Source organism: Loxodonta africana, chromosome 13, assembly GCF_030014295.1.
Source record: "Loxodonta africana isolate mLoxAfr1 chromosome 13, mLoxAfr1.hap2, whole genome shotgun sequence".
Classification (NCBI taxonomy): Eukaryota; Metazoa; Chordata; class Mammalia; order Proboscidea; family Elephantidae; genus Loxodonta; species Loxodonta africana.
The window spans coordinates 22,935,825-22,959,828 of NC_087354.1; the positions used below are offsets into that span (position 1 = coordinate 22,935,825).

At 38.2% G+C, this 24,004-nt stretch overlaps 1 protein-coding gene across 4 annotated transcripts in view; it reads right to left on the reverse strand.

The window, feature by feature from the left end:
- CHD2 (chromodomain helicase DNA binding protein 2) overlaps positions 1-16,838 on the reverse strand; it is a 152,607-nt gene extending 135,769 nt beyond the window's left edge. Inside the window, exons 1-4 of one of the 4 annotated variants that reach the window (XM_064267079.1) lie at positions 16,726-16,838; positions 14,378-14,441; positions 13,768-13,849; positions 8,858-8,924 (exon numbers count right to left, since the gene is read on the reverse strand). In XM_064267079.1, the coding sequence (XP_064123149.1) occupies positions 8,858-8,924; positions 13,768-13,829 (129 nt within the window). In that variant the 5' untranslated portion in view covers positions 13,830-13,849; positions 14,378-14,441; positions 16,726-16,838. Of the gene's footprint in view, positions 1-332; positions 464-807; positions 1,391-8,857; positions 8,925-13,767; positions 13,850-14,377; positions 14,442-16,725 lie in introns of those variants that run through there. The other 3 variants (XM_064267080.1, XM_064267076.1, XM_064267075.1) reach the window with 3 other exon arrangements.
- Positions 16,839-24,004: the final 7,166 nt, after the last annotated feature.

Genomic DNA, 24,004 nt, shown 5'->3' on the forward strand with positions numbered 1-24,004 from the left:
GACAAGGTCATTTTTCAGCAGCACAAAAAGCCTGAAAACTGAAATTTATTGACAGAAAAACGGTAGTTTACAGGAAAGGCCCCTTTGGATAAAGGTACCTTACCTTTTGACTGCTGTGAGAGGCCTTAAGTCACAACTCAACTTTCATAAATTGCTACCAAAAAATTAGGGTGTGGCATATTAGCAATCTCAAGGTCACGCTTTAAAAAACGAATCCAAATTAGTGAAATACTTAAAATAAAACAGACAGCAATCGTGTCTGTCAAGGTAAACAGTGAAAGCTGAGGTTTCCCCAAAAAAAATAAAAAAGGAAGAAAGTTGATAGTTCATACCTCGATACATTGCTGTGTAGCGAACTGTCCTCCTCTTGGCTTTTGTCCTTATTTCTCATCATCTTTTAATTCTTAAATATTAAGGGGGAGGGGGAATCTGTTTGCTTTGAAGTCCTGTGCCCAGGTATTTACTGTCAAAAGTTGAAAGAAAGGTAAGGTCCCGGCTTCTATCGTTCGTTTTTATTACCAGGAACAAAGTCCTGACGATGTAAGGATATTGTTATAACATAACAACGGCAAGCACCAAAAAATAAAGTATTTCAATTTTTTCCTTTAAAAAAATATATATATATATAAAAGCCGAACAGGGGCAGCATCAGTATCGATAAAGAAAGTTTCTCAAAGTAACACACTGGATACAAATAACAATCTCTGTATCTTATTGCGTCATCCAGGAATTTCTCATATTTACAGAAAATAAGGCAAACTTAAACATTTAAATCTTTAAAATTATCACTAATGGTCATGAACTTACCTGATCCATGTAGTAGGTCCAATGCGAGAGTCCTATCTAGTAGAAAAATATCTGATCCCAAATAATTAAAAATAAAGGCAAAATCCTCCGTTAAAAAACGAAAAATAAATAAAATAGTACTCAAATATGTTAACAGGTCAAAAAAAAACACGCCAAAATTAATACTAAAACGGGTCCGGAAGAAAAAAAACCTCATTAGGAGAGCGCACAAAAATGGAGGTGCGCCATGGCTTCTAAGCTGGAAAAAACAACGACCTGGGCTCTCAGTACGGCTGCTTCTTTCCAACAAGGCACGAAAAGAAAGCTCCTAAAAGCTGCTTTTCTCCCTAAAAAAGGTCGGAATTGACCCCAGTAAGTCACTAGGAGAGGCAGGGGGCTGCGGGGGCCCCCTGAGGCTGCCCGAAAGTTAGGGAAAGTTGCGTAAAGTGAGACGAAGGCAGGGAGCAGAGCGCGCTCTCTCTAAGGCACAGCCGCCATCTAGAGCCTCCTTCCCAGCTCTGAGAGCTCTGCCTTTGATTGACACTCTCTACATTTACCCCACAACTCAGGTGATGTACCATAGACCCACCCCTTCATCTCCACCAAAAAAAAAAAAAAGATCCTCCATCCCAAGGAGCCTAAGGACCCCCACCCCCACACCTCCTTGCCCCTCCAGACCACCCCATCAGAGGGAGGGGGAGGGCTTCTTAACCCCCTCTGGCTCAAACACCCTTTCTAAGCCAGAGAGAAATGTAATTTGTTCCTTTTGTTTAAAGATCTGCTAAATATTTCAGTCCTTGAGCTAAAATAACTTCCTTTCTGGACAGGAAGTGGTGTTTTATCAAGCCATTTTGAAAAAAGGATAATTCTTAGAGAACCCAAAGCTTAGCTTATGTACTAATCTTTTTAAAAATTGCCCCCCCATGGGTAAAATAGTTTCTAAACAAAAGCAAAACATCAATTTCATTAATTAAATTTAAGACTTGCCTTCTTTATGATGTATAAAAATCAAATAAAGACAAAACTTAGGGGGGAATTTTCCATCCCAACTGGAAGAAAGGGGTAACTTTTACAACTCAAGAGCGCCTCCCTAGTGTTCAGATGCATCAGAGCAAAAATTAATCCAACCAGTTTTTACTCCAAGAATCTCACCATTTTTCTTTGTACTTCCACAAAATTATTTAACCCATTATATAACCTTGGAAACTTTATCAAAAAAAAATTGTCATAACCACAATATATTTACTTCCCACCCGGATTCAGGCAAAACAAACTTATTCAAATTCAAGAATACAGACCTACCATGGTCACCTTTAAATCACAAACCCAAGAAACTCAACCCCCAAAACCAACATACATATCCCACACTTTCCCTCAAATTTCAGCTTTCAATTCTAAGTATACGTCCGTTTCAACAATGGTAAATAGCTCAGATCAGGTGGCAAGTTATCAAAGTAAGTATCACAGAGCAAATTCTACTTAAAATCAAAACCATGAGATCTATGGAAACAAAATTATGCCAAAAGCAAGCATTCAATACCCTTTCCTTCACCAAATACTTCAAACAGGTAAACGAACACACCCCAAAAAAATCCAATCTTTCTTTCTTATTCAACATATAATCTGCCATACTATGTCTTTCCCTCACTGAGGAACTCCATGTTAGATTAAACCCAACGAAAACAACCATGTTAAAACTAGGTAAATATAAAACCCGTAATCAAACCTCCAACTCAATTCTGTACACTCTGCATCAAGATAGTTTTTGTATCAAAATCAGAATCCAGAATTCCACTTCTGAATCCATACAAAGACCAAACAGTTCAACTGAGTCAATGAGAACAAATACTGCACACGTATTGATCATGGATGTGTACGCTACGGTATTTGACATTTATCACAAACACAGTATGATTAAATATTTCTAACAAAAAAAAATTGAAGCTTAACTATAACCTTGGTCTCTATATAATGAGACAACATAATCAAACTTTCATTTTGTCTATGGACATAAAGGGCTACCCTTTTTTACAATGGTTATTGAAACTGATTCAAGATTAGCAATAAATGAAATCTGGTATTCACCTGGTGTTTGAAATTATAACAAATAATCTATGGCATGATGTCATTCACTTAATCTCAATTCTCAACTGTACAGAATAAGAAACATGTAAGAAAATAATTGTATTTCATATTTACTTAATAAATTTATAAATGTTACCACCACCAATATTTTAAGTCCTTTTATGCATATTCTAAGGACTCTTCCCTATAAATCCAACACATCTCCTAAGGTTAACCATTAAGACAAGAGAAGGCATCAGTTTAAATATTCAGATCAACACACCCCATTGCAAAGTATTTATTTATAAAATTAAAGAGCATTGGTAACAGGAACCTTTTCTATCAATGCAAAAATAACTCAAGAGAAATATTGTATCACTCGTCCTAAACTGTGGGGCAAAAGGCATTTGGTATTAAGAGTTCATTGAAATCTCATGACATACTGAAGATTCTATTATTACCCATTGGTTAAGTTGTTTTGCCAAGGTGTTTCAAGAAAACACAAATGAAATAACATTTCAGCCAAATGACTATCTCAAAGCACAAATAAATCTTCACAGCTTTGTGAACGAAGACAAAACATCTTTCCAGTACACCACTTCCATTTTACCAGCTTTATTCAATATACTTTACTGTTAGGCAACTGTAAAGGTCGAAGTGTTATTAAGGCCATAATTGAACATTTAATGAAATGGATTTTTAAAAAAAACAGCCCAAACTGAGAAATTTTAAAGTGTTAGAAATTTTATTAAAGGTAACAATCCATAAGGTCATACTCATACAAAAACTGCAAAAAAAATTCCAGGCATACAAACTGTTATGTATATTAATATGCCATCTTTCTTCTCCAAATGTCAAAAATGTCCTTGTAAATGGTACAAAAGTCTTTAGAAAGTCAAATCCATTGTCCATTTGTGTTGGGTAAGAAACCTATTATCTTCATTCATTTCATGGAATCCATGTTAAAAGAACCCTGTCTTGGTTGTGTATTATCACAGCACTCTTGTATTAATCCATTTTTCCTCAATTCCCCATAGTAGACTGCCATCTTGATTTCTGAGAGGGAGGGTCCATTTGAGACTCTTCAAGCTGACTGGGTGCTTGATGAAAAAATCAGAAGAAAAAAAAATGCTGTTGGAATACCAATGATCCTTCAAACAGAGAACATCCACCCACCTTGAAGATACCCTTACCATGCACAAAGCTTTAAATTTGCAGCAGCTTTAGTCTACAAAACTTTGTATTCTAGAAAAGTTGTATGCACTGAACTCAAGGGCTGACTTAGTTATAACTTCTCAATAGTAAGAATCAAGGAAAGACTATACAGTAGCAAAGTTCAGTCACAGACACATTTGTATCCATAAAAAAAGTGGCAGTCAGGAGTCAAATTTTTAGTCTTTAACACTAACATTGTTATATCGTCTATATGAAAAGTAAAAACAAAAATCAAAGTTCAAAACTTCTCCAAAGCTAAATCACAGCAACAGTGAAGACTCGAAATCTCAGTGCAGAAAGAATCGCCAAGCTTCTTCAAAGAAAACTAAATATAGAAAAGAATCTTAAGGGATAAAAAAAACTCAAGCAGTGGATCATAGCATAGTTTTCCAGTCTAACAGATGTTAATTAACTTTACTTAAAAAATGCAAATAGCCAATATAGATACCATCATTTTTAAGGATACATCTGAGAATGCAGGAAATATGCAGCCACCAGGAAAAAAAAAACATCAAAAATACAAACTATCCGCCCAGCTTATTGAAGATTTGCCATAAAACGCTGTTTTCAAATAAGACTCTCACTGCAAAATCATCAAGTGATCCTCACCAAAAAAAAAAAAAAAAAACTTTACTTAAATAATTTAAATTGAACAGAGAAGTGGGAAGTTGGGTAATTTTATTGAAATAAATGATCCTGATTCATCATGACCAAATGTTAACTGCAAGAACAGGTCTTAAACTTTGGTCTTCAACTAGATATTTTGCAGCTCTCCAACTAAATTTATGTAAATACAGTCAGGGTGACTGACTTGGAAGAAATTAAATATAAGGGTATTTTTGGTTATTAGGTAATTTCCTTGTCTCCTAGACTGTAATTAAGACACGCTGTCTATTACTCACAATACAAAAATCTATTTAAACTATTTGGTTAACCAAGAGACACTGCCACCCATACAAAAAAAAGTTGACCAGAAAGGAGTGTCACATCAATGTCAAAAAACAAGGTATTTCTCCTTTGTAAATGCGCCTATTTCTCTACAATCTTAAAAGAGGAATTGAATACCTCATTCACTTCTATCAGTAAAATATCTCCCATTTGAATTCATTCTTTAAAATTAAGAGCCTTACATTTCTAGATGCATGAAAGTAAAAGCCCTTCATTCCACTCTTGAACCGTTGATTAGAAGACAATCTCTCCCCATACTGTTAAAATGCAACTAAAATAAAGCTTTAAAGCTTAATCTCTAAATGAAGTTGGTCATGAAAACACTATTATGATGAACACTAACACTAAAAAATGCACTGATATAAAGTCACAATCAATTCAATAGCTAGAAATACAATTTATCCAATTTGGCATATTAAATGATAAACTCAATGCTTTATACTCTTCTGCAATGGGTCCAGAGGTAAAATTTATCCAGGGCATTCTTTTTTTAACCATCATTTTAAAAAATTTAAAGAAAATCTAACATTATTTAAATTATTTCAAAATTACTCAATAAAATGCACTAGTTTTAAAACAAATGCATTAGTTTATGTGACAATGGAGATTAGAAAATATTACAGCAAGTTGGTTATGTTATCATATTCACTCAGCACATACTTCAAATGTTTTTAAACAGTAATAAAGAATGCCACAAGAGAAAGATTAAAAAGTCATGATAAATCTGTACTCCTTCAAAGCTAAAGGTGAGAACTTAAAGGTCATGTATCAAAGCACCTTAAAGAGAAAAAGGTAAGGGGGTTAGGATTTTATTGTCATGGAATTCTGAAGTCTTATAAAGCTAAATTCACAAATAAGTTATATTAAAAAATAAAACAAATCAGACATGCATTTTGAGTCTAAAGGTTTTCTTGATGAAACGAAATCCCTACTAGTTCCTCATCTATACAATGGAAACACCAGTAGTACCTACCTCTTGGGGTTGCATTGAGGACTAAGTGAGTTAGTACATTTACAGTACTCACAATAGCACCTTGTATATAAAGACCTCAACAACTATTATTCCAATATAACACAGAGGAACGTAACCAAAGTATTTGGGGACCTAGAAGCTACCCTTACACAACCAAGATAATTTATATTCCAACAGTAAGGAAATCTCTGAAGAACACATAGGGTCAATTATTTAAATTATTAAACACTTTCTGGTTTGAAAACAAATTAGTCTTGCATCAAAATAAAACCGGTATCTAATACCTAATGGGGTGGGGTTTAGATGTCAAAACTCCACTCCTCTCTTAACTAACTTGTGAGTTACTGTACACATACTGAAGAGATGATGCTTTTGATCTAGGATTCCATCGTCAGAAAGACTAACTACATCATTTACATATTTCACATATAAGTTTCAAGCTCATAATATGGAGGCTAAGAGAATTTTTCCACTGCAACAATCGCTAGTTTATACTTCCTTTTTAATGAAAATGGCTTGCTCTAAATAACCAATTCCCAAAGGCAATGTTAAAGCTTCTATGAAAACATGATGAGTAACAGCTACCTCTTAAAATCTCCCAAAACTGTACACCCAGAAGTTAAGAACATAAAATTGAACTTGGAGGTCTTTAAATTCTACTTCGGTAAATTTGTTCCAAAACACTGGAACATTATAAATTTACTCGTTCATTGAAATGCAAGCGATTCATCATATGGATTCGGTTTAAGAAAGATTCCTCTAAGTAAACAAGGTCACTGCCTCTACTTCTCTGCAAGTTTGTCCCATTTTTAATAAACAAAAAAAGCCCACTGCTGTCGAGTCGATTCTGACTCATAACGACCCTCTATAGGGCAGAGAAGAACTGCCCTGTAGAGTTTCCAAGGAGCGCCTGGTGGATTTGAACTGCCAATCTTTTGGTCAGCAGCCATAGCATTCAACCACTACACCACCAGGGTTTCCATTTTTAATAGCAAAGAAAAATGTGGGGAATGGGAGAGAGTAAAGGAAAAAGGAATTATTAATGATTCTTAATTTCAAGAATGAGTGGCTCTAATACAGCTACTATCATTATCGATGTCATTTATATTATTTTAAAACTCAAACACTTGTTAGAAAACCAAAGTGACAAAAAAAGTACAAAACTACAATCTAGAGAACAAATTAATTCTTCCCATCATGTATTTAAGGCTCTTAGTGTTTATAACTTGATTTCCATCTTCTTTGTATTGCTCTTTAAATTTTATAACATTTATGCAAGAAAGTTCTAAAAAGTAAATTCATGTATTTTGCCTTATTACCAAAAAAAGCTTGAATCCTGAATAAAATGTGCATTAACAAATCTGGGTCCTAAATAAAGATGGTCATAAAAACTAACTACATGATTATTTGAAAACAATCAGCCAGCTCTTAATCGCCAAGAACAAGGTCAACTGCAGTAACTAAGAAATCATCTTCTTTAAGGTTTTACAAATCCAATCATCCCAATTGTTCTTATTCATTTAAAACTTAACTACATGTGCATGTTAAGAGATTGAGAGTTATAGTTTATCACCTTTAATTTTTATTGAGTCAAAGTTTTGGCTTTCAGGCATACCTAAAAATTAATATTTAAAGCATTAAAACTTATGTTTTAATAATCAACTTCACTATTTTTTTCAATTAAATCTAAATACCAGATTTACATTTAATGCATTTATACAACAAATCAAAAATTATTTATTGAGCACCCATTATGTGCAACGCAATTAGTCTCTTCAAAAAAGAATCAATTAGACACGAGGCTAATAATTGTACTATATTAGGAAAGTTGTCATCTCTGCCCTCACCTCCCCCCACTAAAAAACAAACACAAAAAGAATTTCACTATTTTGTAGGCCCTATTAGCCTACGGGCATTATTATTATGCCTTTTATACATGGAAGCTGAAAATGTAGTAAAAAATAAAAAATTATCCTCTAGAATTGAGATTCCCAAATGTAATTCAAAAGAATTATTCTTATAAAACAGCTAGCATGTAATTCTATACCATACCTAAAAAGTTACATTAATAAATGCTTTTGGAGAATTCGTCCAAATTCATATACATAGCCTTCTCATCAACTGTCTTCCACAATTTCAGTCGAAAGTTAGAAAAATTAGTCCACAGTAGTGGTAACCAAGTCTTCTAATATCAAAGCCCAGCCCTGATGTCAATCAGGCTGAAGGATTTTTTGTTAGGGTTTTAAGTTTAAGAAAACTTCACAATTACTTAATTAAAAGAAATGACTAATTACTACACTAAAATTCACTAAAAAGTATGTTCAATTACCAAAAGAGAAAGCAAGGGCTTCTGAGTTCTACAAAGGTAGGGAAAAGTTGACAAGAAGGGTGGATGTAAGACAAAGGTTGGCAAGCTTTCCTTAAAGGACCAGACAGTAAATATTTTAGTCCTTGTGGCCATTTGGTACAACTCCTCTCAACTCTGCCACTGTAATGGCAAAGTAGCCACAGACAACACCTAAGCAAATAGGCATGGCTGTATTCCAATAAAACTTTATTTACAAAAATAGGAAGTAGTTTGCCAACACCCAGTTAGATCTAGGATCAAGTGTTAGGAGCATGTTCACATGTGGGTTTATCTGCATTTCAACTTTGCCAGAGTTTAAAAATGAAGGCAGAAAATAACAAGTTAAAGTAAACTAATAAGCAAAATTTTAATAATAAGCTTTACAACCAAACTAATGTTGATTTATCTTTGTACTGTTTGAGCTTTACTAAATTCCTTTGTATTTTTACAATTTTGACTCAATTACTCAGAATGTTCAGTCATATCTGAAACTAAAAAACATTAAAAAAGTAAATTAAACTTACTAAACGCTTCCAACGTCTACTACTTTGTACAGGTCCTTTAGAGAATTCAGTCCCAGGATTCACGTTTCTGTAGACAGCAAAAATATAATTTTATGTATAGAAAAAGACAAAAATAGATTAAATGCCATGATTTATACCAAAATTATCTTATATTGACCACTCACTGGCAGACCAAGATGTATTTATAAACAATAGTCCAAACAGAAGATCACTGTATATCACTCCTAACAATTCACAACTACTTCGTCTATTAGTCTTTCATCTAATCTACTTTCAAGACTTCTAAAGAAAACTCCTATTACTTGCCTTCAAGACATTTTTTCCCCATTCCTTAATTCTGCACTATTTCACATTACCCAGTGCTGTATTTCACATTATTTGTACTTTAATCAAGTTTTCTAAAATAAGATACCATAAAGGAACCTTAGGCAACATTTCAAACTATTTTTACTGATTATTGTATTGATCTATAAAACTAAAGCATGAATCAGTTCCAATCCTTCCAGAAATACATACCTGTTACTAAAAATAATATATCCACACTTTTCAATACTAGAGCTTAAATACTCCATAAACTAAACATGGAAAGTAGTGTTTCCTACATCCTTCATTCAAATACAGGTATTTACTTTATCAGTAACCCCTGCTCCCAAGAATGATACAACATTGACAGTAATATGCAGACTTACAAAAAAAAAGCTGCTTAAAAGTTCAATGAAAATGTACTGATTGAAGGTTTTTAAGAGGCTAAAGAGCACAACAAATTTAGAATTTATTAAAATTATGCCACCCAAATGCTATTCCTCGACTGGGTTTCAAATTATAGAGCAATTCCCTGATTATCTCACCATATCTAAATTCCTTTAAGCAGTCTGATAATCATAATCAAGAAATGGCAAAGATATGCTTCAAAACTGCCTGTAAGAATATAGTAAGGTGCTAAAATATCTTCCCAGCAAGTTAGCAAACCAAACAATTTTAAAAGAAACAGATTTTTTAAATTTATTTTTATACTTCCATATTAAATCTGACCATATGAGAGAATTTTGTGAACAAAGACAAATCTTACATCAACCAAGTAAAATAAACGGATTTAGTCCCTAAGAGCAGAGAACGGTGGAACTGACTTGTGAAATTTTCATGAAGAAAATGTCTAAGGTAATCCCTCACACTGATGTAACAATATGATACTTATTAATAACGTGGCACAATCAGTTCAAACCCACCTAGAGGCACCTGGGAAGAAAGGCCTAGAGATCTGCTCCTGAAAGAACTCTATGGAGTGTAGTTCTCCAATGACATACACGGGTCGTCGTTAAGTCAGATCTACCTGACAGTAACTGGTTTGGTTTTTGGTAGCAATGTAAGTACGTGCCTCTGGGTTCTGACTCCACCAGGAAGAGAAAAAGGACTTGAATCTCACTCTGCACCACCACAGAAATTACTGACACCAATATCATCTATCATTTCATAGCCTCTCCTTCCCAAAAGGTGACAGTTTGAAATAGTACTTTGGCTTCACTGGGAGGTGGGTGTACGAAGGGGACTAATTTTCAGCTTAAACTGTCGACAAAAATGAGTATTTTGCTCATATTCCTACCTATACATAATCTTTGGCAAAACTGTTTTCTGACTTAATAATAAACTGTAGGTATAATACAAATAACCATCTTTCTTGCTGGTCCATTTACAATAAAAAAAACCAAGAAGCACTTCAGTCAATTCTTGTATTATCATTACTGGCCTGTTTGCTTTTTAGCGTACTTGGTTTTGTTATGTTTTAAAATCCTTATAACCGTATTTTTATTAAAAATAAAATCTGAGAGCATTATGAAATATAAATCTACAAAAATAAGGTAGTGAAAAAGTCATTGACATTAATAAGAAACCTAAGCTATACTCACAAACCATTAAAGTTACACAAAATGTAACTAGTTTGATATTCTAAAATGATTACTATGTCATAAATAGTAAAGATATAATTGCTTCTTTGGGAGATACTCATCTCAAACAAATGACTTAGTTTCAAAGGATAAAGGAATGTTTTCCAAAGCACAGACCTCCCTAGCTTTACATTATGTGTAAACCAAAACTTAACCAAATTATTGTAGAAAACATACTATTTGCATGTTATCCACGCAATTAAGTCACATACATTATCCTTCATTTGTAATAAGAGGTTCAAATGTATTGAAAGTTAAATTGTAAAAGTCACTTCATTCAAAAGTTTGCACTGAACCACTCAATCTAGAAGGGGAAGGTAGCTGATAAAATGAGGACATTTATCTTTAAATGTAGAAATTTCCTAAAGGAAACAGAATACATCAGGCTTGCAAAATATAAAACCACTTGTTTACAAATCTTGATGGACAACTGCAAATGTTAGATAAAAATACTTTAAACTTTTTTTAGATTTTTTTTTTATTGGTTAGAAAAAATGCAAACAATGCTTTTATTGCAGTTTCTGTATCTTAATTTTTGTTTAAAGTCTATTTCGTACTTTAACTGCTTTATTAAGATAAATTTTGTAACATCTGAATTTATATTATCTTTTACTATTTTGGAATGCCTAAGAATCCGTAAGTCTGGTATAATACCTTGATCCGTCTTATATTATTTCAAGAGTTTCACCATAGAAACATATCTGAATTGTGATGCAAAAATTACACAGACTACTCTCCAGTTCATATAAAAGAATCAGGTACCCCTTAGAATTTTTTTCCTCCCAATTTAAGAGCTGAAAGGGATTTAAGACATTGGAAATCCCTTACACAAATTAGGAGACTAAAGTCTAAAAAAAAAAAAAAAAGTCTAGAGAGCATAAAATGTCATGATTACTAATTTAAATCAGAACCTAGGTCTCCTGACTTTCCATTATATCACACATCTCTCATTCAGGTAGAAGATGGAGCTATCCTCAATTTCCCCCCTTAAGCCTCTCTTCATGAATGAGGAGAACAAGTATGTTAATTGGTTATTTATACCCCAAATTTCAAAATAATCAAGAAACAATTCTGTACAAACTCAACTTGAAAGAAAATTTATATTTGAAATTATTTATTTCATACTCTGGACTGTGTCATAGATTATTTAAACCTTTTCATTAACTGTGGGAATAGCTTCTTTCATTTCTTCAGCACTTTGGGCAATTTTTTTAAAAACATGTAGCTACTACCAGAATGACAAAATGCAATCCAAACCAATTACCAACTCGGTCACGTGATTTTCATAATTCAAGAATTAGCTCAATATTTTAAAAAAACTTAAGTATTTGTGACTTTGGTTCTTAAGCATAAAAATGTGAGGTAAACTAAGTAATAATTAACCTTTCTCATGAAACTGTCGTCTAAAATAACATGGTATCTACATTTACGTTTGTCACCATTTGCTAGCCAATCAATTTTGTCCATCAGAACTTTTGTCCATTACACAAGTTTGGCTCAAGTAGTATTTTAAATATCATATATCAGGAATGCTGTATTCTATTAAGAGTGTGGATTAATATAGAAGTGATTATATATCATTCAGAAGATTTTTACTAAAATTACTCATTCTGGGGTAAAAAAGAAAAATCTTCACGTAACATTTCTAACCTTCTTTAGCCTTTTATTTTTCCTTTTTCATGAATCATATACCTTTGGTAGGCCACTATAAATTCATTGCCAATGTATACTTACACTTATATTACGCACCACATAGATTTGTTTTAAGGGCCTCAATTCTCAATTTTTATGACAGTGCCACCCCAAACACACCCGAATGCCAACCTGATACGCTATCATTTGTATACCCAAACCCATTGCCGTCGAGTTGATTTTGACTCAGAGCAACCCTATGGGACAGAACAGTACTGCCCCTTGGGTTTCGTACAGGAAACCCTAATCTTGGCATTTTGAAAAGCATGGGATGATGGATGTTTCGACTTTGCGTATCTTTAAAACACTATAGATAGGTGAAAAGCCTAACATTTAATTTTCTTTTGCACACTAAAAAACACAATTTGATCACACTGTAAAAGGGTTAAAAAGAAAAATACAACCCAAATCAAAGGCGAAAAAATATTCCCTTTTTCACCTATTTAATCAATGCAATAAGCCAACACAGATTGATGAGATTTTCACTTTAGTTTCCACATAAATTTAAAGAAAGAAGGTAAACTTGTCCTCCTCTTAATTAGTTGTCTGGCTATTTTTTAAATTTCCCAATATATTATTACATATTTCCTCTGCCCAAACAGTAAATACAGCTTGAAGTAAATTTCTACATTCAGCGTTAAGAATAAAGAGTATTTCTTTAAAAATATCTATGAACATATTTTCTTATTCACGTATCTAGCTTTAAGAAATCAAAAAATTGTATAGTAGGCGTATTGGGCACAAGTCCTATTTTCCTTTTATGCTTTACAATTACGAAGCTATAGTCTTTTTAGACGCATTATTCTGGTTTCCAGAAAGATAGCTCATTTTTGTACCTGTCTGAAAACAAACTCATGAAAACCGATAAAATGAATATTCTGAACCTATTAAATTACTAAGACATAAATGTTTTAAGATTTTGAAATCCAAGTCTTTTAGGAAGTTTTAATGCAAAACTTCTAGGCCCATTTTCTCTACCATCAAAAAAAAAAAAGGCTAACAAAGTGTATTTGGGGTTGTAAAGACATGATTCTAACATCTACTACAGATTTAACCATAATCCTGATGCACCATTTTATGAGGAAGTATGGGATGCCTGTTTCGATAAAAATGGCATACACTGACTGTTTTAATACAGAGGTGTTTTGACGTAAAGTAGAAGCATCTGATAGGCTTTTTCTCATTTTTATAACTAAAGAGTCTACAGTTTACGTCTCTTTTGTAAACTTTAGTGATATTTTCCTATACAAATGTTGGTTAAAAATATTTACTTACCCGCTAAATAAAATATAAACTTTTCCAAATATTTCCTTTTCCTCAAAGATACAACTCTCCATCTGTTTTCAAAATGGCATACCTATTGGAAAAAAACATTACTCTAAACAATCGATGAGGCAATCAATAACAAGCAGGGATAAGTGTTTTAAAACTTTGTTATATGAAAAAAAAAAAACTCTTAAAATGTTCTTCTCTAAAATCTATTAGTTTGAACAGCAATTAGTGCAAAATTTCCAATAAATATTGAAATGACTAAAATCGTTTGTATGGTATATCAGAGCTGAAAGAAAGCATACCTTTGGTTCACAATTTTCCTCAAAATATAATTGGTCTTTTCTTATTCCCAAAATTAAACAAAAGCTTAAAGGACCTTCAGTATTTTAAACTGTTCAAAGGGTATATTAAGTTACAATGACTATGTACATATACTTTCATTCAATGAAAAGGTATAAAGGCTTTGTAAAATTACTTCAGGTATTTACTCGTACTATTTTATAAAAATCAGAGAAAAATGTTCATTGGCTGAGAAACAAATTATCAAAGAACAAAATAAAAAGTTGATAAGCTTATTTTTATATCAAAGTAATAAAAAATTACTCAATCTTACCTCGAAAGAGCAGTACTTGTTCAGAACCATCCACATCCAAGTTAGTTTTAATCTTGTAAGTTACCTTAAAAAAAAGAAAAGATGATATGAATGTTGTGATTTTTAAGCATCTCTTGGCCAAAGTTCCAGTGTGATTAAACAATGATATTCCAAACAGAAGATTTGTGGACAAATTTTTAAGTGGTAGCTAATCAACACTCTACTTCAGGTTGCAGTTATTTCTTAATATCAGTCTTTTGTTTCCCTCATCTTTTGGATGCATGGACAAACACTAGGGATTAAAGCTCTGAGATAAAAAAGAATTACAGTAAATTCAAATCTCTGGAGAGACTTGAGATTATGACCTTGTTTTTATTTTCTTTCCTCTTTTGATGCTGGACAATACATAAAAACAAAGGGATAATTTAACCATTTTTAAAGACTGAAACAACCTCAGGATTTCCTTCACCATCTAGAAATACCTTTTACAATTAGGAGCAATCAAAAATTAACTCCTTCAAGAGAAAAGACTGAAGTTAAAATGGCCACTGGTTACTTTAAATTTTAAACCACAAGTTATTTGATCTCACCAAATAGGATATTAGCTTTGTCTTTAAAGCAAGCCTAAAACTTGTAGTATCTGTGACCTTTATTCAATTTCAAACCAGGGTCTGGCACATCTTCAGTCTCTCCCCTCCCCCATTTATCATGTAAAAAGACCTTATGAGGTTAAACTGTGAGCAATTATTATGCATTTCACTATTCAAAAAGATCTGCGAAAAACCTAGATTCAAAATATGCATTTAAAACCACTTTCAGTGTTCAAATTCTCAAAAATGTTGACTTGAAAAACCAAAATTGACCAACAACAGAATCTGAAAAATCAAGATATGCGCAACTGATGTATCATGTAGTACTATGCGAAAAGCCATTCGGAAAATAAAACAATTTTACTGTCAAAAAATACCCTCAGAAACATGGTGGAATAAACCAGCATCTTTGGTTTTAGAAATACTACCTAAGCATGCTCCGTACTATTTTTACGTAGATCTGCACAACATAAGAGCTACCACAGAATGAAGACAAATATATTCTAAAATACACAATGGTTTCCGGATTTCTGGTTTGTTCTTCATTAAACTTTAACTCTTCCTCAATTTTTTGACTCCACAGACTATAAATACAGAACGCTGCCCATTTTTTGAAACCAATATGTATTTTTAAAATATTGCTCCGTTTTAAGCACATCTACCTCAATTTTTACACATGCAACAAATGCAACAAACATGGCTCCTCTTCATCGCCCATGACCGAGAGCAGCCCGACTTTAGTATTTACACTACAAGTAAGTAACTTCACCGAGACATTGGACGTCAGAATGATTTCTTTGTAGAAGTTCTGACGACTACGACTTCTGATAATATACAATATTTAAAAATAAAACAGAAAGATCAACTTAAACTTTTAGAAGTCTGGAAACTGACCTAAGTACGCTCGAACATTTAGGTGTGAAGTTACAGATAACGGCTCCTTATGCTCTTTAAAAAAGTACCAAACAGTATAGTCAATCGTTATTCAAAAAACAGGATGGCAAACGGTCTCGTCGTAATTGCTCGGTAGGATAAACTATCTTAATCAAACGTCATCGTCTAGCACCGTAATTATCAAATCCATTTCCATTAAACAGCCTTGACAATATAGCAAACTTGTCTTCGGAATTTCTGAAATACCAGAGGCACTCCTCCAACTTGCATTTTTAAAAGGTAACCTTAACGTCACGAAGGTTTAATAATAAACACAAACACCTTCGTATCTGTAACACCGCAGCCCGTCAAAATTGGTTTTGAAAGAGTTAAAAGCCAACACCCAAAAGGGAAAAAAAAAAAGCCAAGTTTTATTTTTGTTTAAACGTATTCAGGGTTCCATTGTTCTTTTAAATTCGACCATGAAGATAAGTTCCCACCTCACCGGAAAGAGCTTAAAAAGCTCCCCCACTGGAGAACCTGGAGGCGAATTTTTCCCCCTGAATATCAAAATAACTCACCCGGACAGAGAGGGGCTCTCCTCGCGCGGTTCCCTGCGGTCTCCCGCCTGCCATCGCCCGCCGCCGCCCCTCTCCCCGCGCGGGTCCCGATCCCCGCACCGAGGCCGCCCACCGCCCACCCCGACCGCGGGCTCGGCAGCCAGGCCCCGCGCGCCCCCCGCCCCCGAGGCCGGCGACCCCCGGCTGCGGTGCAGAGGAGCAGCCCGCCCGGCGAAGCCGCCGCGCGAGGCCCGGCCCGCCGCCCCCTCCTGCTCGCGCGCTCAAGGACATCTTGTTTTTCCTCCCAAGGACAAAGGACAATAAAAGGCGCCGAGGAGCCACTCACCAGTTCCGAACGCGGCCGACGGCCCCTCCTTGCCACCTGCACCCGAGTGTCCGGCCCGGGCTGCCCCCCCGAGCCTTCCGCCCGCCCCGGGCCGAGAGGACGAGGCCCCGGGGAGCCTCCGCGGCCGCTGCCGCAGCGAGACTTTCGGCTTCGCTGGCCCGGCCGCCCCGGGAAGCCCTACCGCGGGATCCGCCGCCGGCGTGCGGCCCGCCTCGTCTCAGCCGAGCCCGCCCTCTTCACGAGGGCCTGCGAGCGGCCCGGGGGCAGCTCCCCGCCGGTCAGCGGACCCCACGGCCGCGGCGGAGCGCCTGACAGCTCGAGGTGCTGCTGCCTCTCCGGCCATCTTGTGCCGTGTGTGTGGTGTCTCTCTCCCGTCTCCTCTCTCGGCTTTACTCCCTCCTCCTCCTCCCCCCGCCCCACACACCACACAACATGGCCTCTTCGCTGCAGCGGTGGCTGCGGCGGCGGCAGGAGCTCGGGCGCGCTCCAGCCCGGTCCCCTCCCCCACCGTCCCCGCCTCCCGCCCGCATCCACGGGCCCCCAGAGCGCACGCGCGCCACCGCCCGCCCGCCGCGGCTATTGGGTCTGCGAGCTTCCTCCCATACCTTCCCGAAAGTGGCCTCACGCATCCTCGCTGGCGTCTTCCTCCCGCCCAACAACAGATATTTCAACGCTATTGGCTAATTCTGACCCCGCCCCTAACTCCTCCACAACGACAGGTTGTCCTTAATGTCAGTCACCACCCGTGGGTGTTTCTGGTTTTCTTGCCTGGCCCCGGCCTGCGATTGGCGGGTGGGGGAACGTTTGCGTTTGGAGCAGAGGTGTTGCTCTGCGCCCCGCAGTGCGGACCCTTCTGGGGAGGCAGCGAGGGCCCCAACGGTTGCTAGGCCAGGCCGGAATTAGCATAGTGCCCGAGAGGTTAGGGCTTCGTCTTTGGAAAAAGCTCAGTGTTGGGTGTTTCTGAATTAAAATATTTGTCTTCTTTGGGGAAAAAAAAAAGGGAAATTGACAGGATGATGGGGAAACAAGATGCAGGTCCATACACATCAGGCAAGCAGCCATATCTACTCAGCTGTCATACTCCTCAAATTTTTTCTTTTAAAACACCAGGCCTTAACTTCAAGGTTACAGAGTCAGGGCCAGTGGTTTCACTACCAACGCATCCCCGTAGCCCAGTATCCGAATTGTGATACCATTTATTTGAGGGTTTGTCTAAGTTGCCCGTTGCCCTTTTACGTGACACAGTGTGTTCAGTGTTCAATGCCCTGGAGCCTTAATGATTCAGTATTTCAGAATCCTGGTTGGCCCGGATTCCACTCTCTTAGGACAGTGTTTGTTAAAATTGTAGTTTGAACCTGAACAATCAGCTGCTACCTGACAATCAGGCCGAACAAACTTCATTTCCTTTAAGCAAATCTCACTTCTTTTCATTACCTCTTCCTACTTCCAGGAAACCCTGGTGTAGTGGTTCAGTGTTACGGCTGCTAACCAAAGGGTCAGGGTCGGCAGTTCAAATCTGCCAGGCACTCCTTGGAATATCTATGGGGCAGTTCTACTCTGTCCTGTAGGGTCGCTATGAGTCGGCATCGACTCGACGGCACTGGGTTTTTTGTTTTGTTTTGTTTCTACTTCCATGTGGAAGTAACTCTAGGCAGAATACAGGAATAAATGAAGCCTAAACTTCACTGAAATGAATGAAAAAAGCAAAAAAGGAAGTTCTTTCCCACTACTAGTATTCTAGAAATCTTTCCTCTTGGCAAGGGATTGATGTGGGGCTAGGGCGAGGGAAAGGAGCACCAGATGTTCTCAGGGTTTTTTTGTTTGTTTGTTTTTCTTGTGTACAAGTTTTTATTTGAACACCTCTTTTCGATTCTCTGGGGTACACCTAGGAGAGGAATTGCTGGGTCATGTGGTAATTCTATGTTTAACTTTTTTGTTTGTTTTTTGCTTCTTTTATTCTTTTAATTGTGTTTTAGGTGAAAGTTGACAGAGCAAGTTAGTTTCTCATTAAACAATACATATAGTGTTTTGTGACATTGGTTGCCAACCCTTCGATGTGGCAACACTCTCCCCTTCTCCAACCCAGGTTCCCCATTTCCCTTCATCCAGCTTTCATCTCCCCTCCTGCCTTCTTGTCCTTGCCCCTGGCCTGGTGTGCCCATTTCCTCTTGTTTATACATGGTTGAACTATGTGTGTTTTTGTTTTATAAAAACAAAAAAAAAAACAAAATCATTGCCATCAAGGCGATTCCAACTCTCAGGGACCCTACAGGACAGGGTAGAACTGCCCCATAGGACTTGCCAAGGAGCGCGTGGTGGATTTGAACTGCCAGCCTTTTAGGTTAGCAGCCATAGCTCTTAACCACTGTGCCAGCAGGGTTTCCATCTGTTTTATAGACCTGTCTTTGGTTGGAAACCTTGGTGGCGTAGTAGTTAAGAACTACAGCTGCTACTCAAAATATCAGCAGTTTAAATCTGCCAAGCTCTCCTTGGAAACTCTACAGAGCAGTTCTACTCTGTCCTATAGGGTCGCTATGAGTCAGAATTGACTTGATGGCAACGGGTTTTGTTTTTTGTTTTATTATCAGTCAGAATAGACTCCAAGGCACTGGGTTAGGGTTTTTTTTTTTTTTTTGGTTATCTTTGCTTGAAGGGTGAACTTCAAGAATGACTTCAGTACTGAGTTAAAAGGGTGTCTGGGGACCATACTCTTTGTGTTTCGCCAGTCCGTGTCAGACTAGTAAGTCTGGTCTTTTTTGTGAGTTTGAATTTTGTTCTACATTTTTCTCCCGCTCAGTCTGGGACCCTCTATTATGATCTCCGTCAGAGCAGTCAGTGATGGTAACCAGGCACCGTCTTGTTGTTCTGGACTCAGTCCGGTGGAGGCTGTGGTAGTTGTGGTCCATTAATCCTTTGGACTAATCTTTCCCTTATATCTTTGGTTTTATTTATGTTCCTTTGCTCCAACAATATTCTTACTTTTAACTGATTTTTTAATTTGTTTTAATAAGGTAAGGGACTTGAGAGGGAGGTGAGCCACTCTTAAGGTCTGTTGAGACTCTGCACCTGGGATAAATCAGGTATTGGATATATCTGGGGCGTAGGAACTAGTTCAAAGTCCCTGGATGGTGCAAAGGGTTAATGTATTTGCTGCTAACCAAAGGTTGGAGGTTTGAGTCTTCGCAGAGGCACTTCGAAGCCCTAGTGGTACAGTGAATAAGAGCTCGGCTGTTAACCAAAATGTCAGCAGTTCAAACCCACCAGCCACGCCTTGGAAACCCTATGGGGCAGTTCTACTCTCTTTAGAGGCACCTTGGAAAAAAGTTCTGGTAATCTACTTCTAAAAAATCAGCCACTGAAAATGCTATGGAGCACGGTTCTAGTCTGACACTCTAGTTGCCGTGAGTCAGAATCAACTGCATGGCAACCGGTTGGTTAGTTGGTTGGTTGGAGGAACTGGTTCTGGTGGTTTCTTTTCAAAATGACACGATTGTTAATCAACTTGGCTCAATATGGAATTAGCTACCTAGGGCAGAGCTAGAACTAGAACCTCAGTCTCTTGACTTTTTATAGTTTCCATTGGACTCCTCCCTTGGGATCTTATTATGCAACCCGGCCACCTTCCTAATTTGAGCTTAAAGTGGGCACACAAAAAGAATGCTTCTTTAACAGAAATTGAATTTTCTCTGTTTGATTTCCAAGCGACCGTCCCCCACACAGTCTAGCTTTGAACAATGCGGATATGCAACAAGGCTGTTTTCTCTGAAATAACCCCACCCAGAAGCCTTTCCTCATTCTTCCTGGTATGTTCTTGCTGTGCTGTTGTTCACTCCCTTTTCCCTTTCCTCTCCTTCCACTACCTGAAATTCACATGATTCTGCCTTTCCGGATTCATCACCAAGTACTTCTGTGCCAGAAAAACAGGCCTGAACAGGCCTTTATTAATAATAAAATAATGGCTGGCTCAGATTTTAGAGGCATTTACAGACATCGTTCTAAATCCTCAATGTGGATTAACTCAATTGATCACACAGCATCCCAAGAGCAACTATTATTATCCCTACGTTGCAAATTAGGAAACTAAGGAACAAGGAGTTAGGTAACTTGCTGGAAGTCACGCTGCTACAAAGTATTGGAGCCAGAAATGAGTCCAGATCTGGAGCCTTGGTGGCTCATGGAAACTCTCGTTGGCACAATGGTTAAGAGCTACGGCTGCTAACCATAAGGTTGGCAGTTCGAATCCACCAGGAGCTCCTTGGAAACTCTATGAGGCAGTTCTACTCTGTCCTATAGGGTCACGAGTTGGAATCGACTCGATGGCAACAGGTTTGGTTTTTTCATTTGGTGGTCCAGTGGTTAGGCATTCAGCTGCTAACCAAATGGTCAGCAGTTCCAGTCCATCAGCTGCTCCTTGGAAACCATATGGGGCAGTTCTTCCCTGTCCTATAGGGTCATTCTGAGTCAGAATCAACCCGATGACAATGGGTTTGGTTTGGTTTTTTGGAATCTGGCTCTAAGGCCCATCTATGTACGTGCAGTCATGAAGTCTGTCCCCTTCCTGAGTAGGTTCAATTAGATCTTGTGCTGTGTGGAGCAGCCAGATTCGCCAACTCCTACTTCCCCCACTTCATTGAAATGCTCCACCTTCAGAATCAGGCCTCCCTCCAATGGAGAAATGTCTGACTCAATTCCCAGACCTGGGCCCTACTCAACCCCTTTGCTATTAATGTCCTGGCACACCACCTGGTAGCTGTCTAACTCTCTTGCATCACTCCCTCTTTGTGTTGTGGTTTTTCTGTGCTGTCAAGTCAATTCAGACTCATAGCGACCCAATATGACAGATTAGAGCCACCCCATAGGGTTTCCTAGGCTGTAAGTCTTTATGGGAACAGATCGCTAGCCCTTTTTTCCCATAGAGCCACTGGTGGGTTCGAACTTCTGACCTTTTGGTTAACAGCCAAGCATTTGACCATTGCACCACCAGGGGTCCTCTCTCTTTGATTGTACCCAACTCATAGAGACCCTATAGGATGGAGTAGAACTGCACATAGCGTTTCCAAGGCTGTAACTTTGCAGAAGCAGAAACCAAAAAAAAAAAAAAAACCCATTGCCATGGAGTCAATTCTGACTTATAGTGACCCTACAGGACAGAGCAGTACTGCCCCATAAAGTCTCCAAGGAACACCTGGTAGATTTGAACTGCCAACCTTTTGGTTAAGCAGCTGTAGCACATAACCACTACTCCACCAGGGTTTCCTACGGAAGCAGACTGCCACATTTTTCTCCCTCAGAGCAGCTGGTGGGTTCCAACCGCCAGCCTTTCAGTTGGCACCCAATGGCTTAACCACTGCGCCACCTGGGCTTCTTTACTTGTGTGGAGTGACTCCCTTTTATGAAGACATACCTCGGGCAGCTTATACGTAACAGCTCTTTTCTCCCAAGCTTACATCACAGGAAACCTCCTCTTCAGAGAAAGCCCTGTCTGCCACACTGAAACTTTGTTCTCTATCATAAATGACAGGCATGATTTCTTTTATCTTTTTTTTCTATAGCATGTTTTTTTGGTTAAAAGCTCAGGCTACTAACCAAAAGGTCGGCAGTTTGAATCTACCAGCCGCTCCTTGGAAACCCTATGGAGCAGTTTTACTCTGTCCTATAAGGTCGCCGTGAGTCAGAAATCAATGCAACCAAAACCGGTTTGGTGTTTTTGGTATAGCATGTTTTTAGTCATGCCTCAAAACTAGACTAGCTCTTGGTCCTAAATTAAAAGCATCTGACACCTGGCAGACCACATCCTACCCCTGCCACGGTTCTTTTTCATGCTAAGCGACCTGCCAATTGAACCGAGAGGCAATCCCTCCCTCCTCCCAGTCACGGTTGGCTCCTCTTTCTGCTGTTTGTTCACAGGAGAAAATCAAGAGCCCAATTCTTAGCTTTGGCTCACTTAGAGGAAAGGCCTCTCCGTGCTCCGTGTAGTTTTGTTCCTAGTTAATTGTGTCCAGAAGAAAACCTGGGTGGGCAGAGAATATTTTTGGAAGGATACAAGGACTTGTTCACACTAGACACCTCAGAGGAGGGGAACTGGGGAGCTGGAGAATAAGGGTAGAAACAGCACTTTTCACTCTATACCCCATCCTGACTTTTGAATTTTGAAACATGTGAATGTGTTTGCTTTTTTAATGAAGGAAATAAGAAAAGTAAAGAAAAAACTGAACTCAAATAATCAGCTGCACTTAAAGCTTACACTATTGGAGAGAAAAAAAACCAAAGCCAAACTGATTGCTCACTCATAGTGACCCCTATAGGACAGAGTAGAACTGCCCCATAGTGTCTCCAAGGAGCTGCTGGTGGGTTCAAACCATGGACCTTTTGGTTAGCAGCCAAGCACTTTAACCACTGTGCCACCAGGACTCCTTGGTGATGTGGATACCTGGCATATAAATATCATGGGAGAAGGGCAGTGGGCAGCAGCTTCCATTCTAAATGCAATGAGTCTTCCTACAGCTCTGCAGAAGAGGCCTTCTCTGCCTCTGTGAAGCTTCACAGGTTTGTTTTCCCCCTTCTGCTGTCCTCTGCTCTGGTAGCAATTAAAAGAGAAGAAGAGATGCCAGCAGGGTCTGCTTTTCTCCCAGCTTCCCTTCCCCCATGCCCCTCTTTGCTCTGGGGAGTCTCCCTTATTTGGTCAGCCCCAGTTCATCTTGGAGGCTGAGTACAAACCCACGATGACAGTCCAAGTCAGAGACAGGGTTTCCAAGTCCGTGCTCCTCCAGGCTCCTGCAGTTCTGATCCTGCTCTTTGCAGTTCCTCCCGCTCCTCAGACTCTGCCTGACTTGCACACAGGCTGTCTTATTCTCGGTATACACCCTGCTCCTTCTTCACAAGTGGCTGTCTTTCTCCTCAAGTACACCATGCAAAGCATTGAAGCTCATTTGATACTCACGGTAGTGTTTCCAAACACGTTTATTGAGCTTCTTGTTATGTGCCGGGCAGTGTTTTAGGGGCTGGGGCTACAGCATGGGTAAGAGAGTGTGGGTACTTGTCCTCATGGAGCTTACATTCTAAAAGAGTAAACAAATAAACACACACACACACAAAAAAACCGTTGCCATCGAATCGATTTCAACTTACAGCAACCCTATAGGACAGAGTAGAACTGCCCCACAGGGTTTCCAAGGAGCCCCTAGTGGATTCGAACTGCTGACCTTTTGGTTAGCAGCCGTAGCTCTTAACCACTACGCCACCAGAGTTTCCTCTAAAGAAGTAAAAACCATAAACGAAC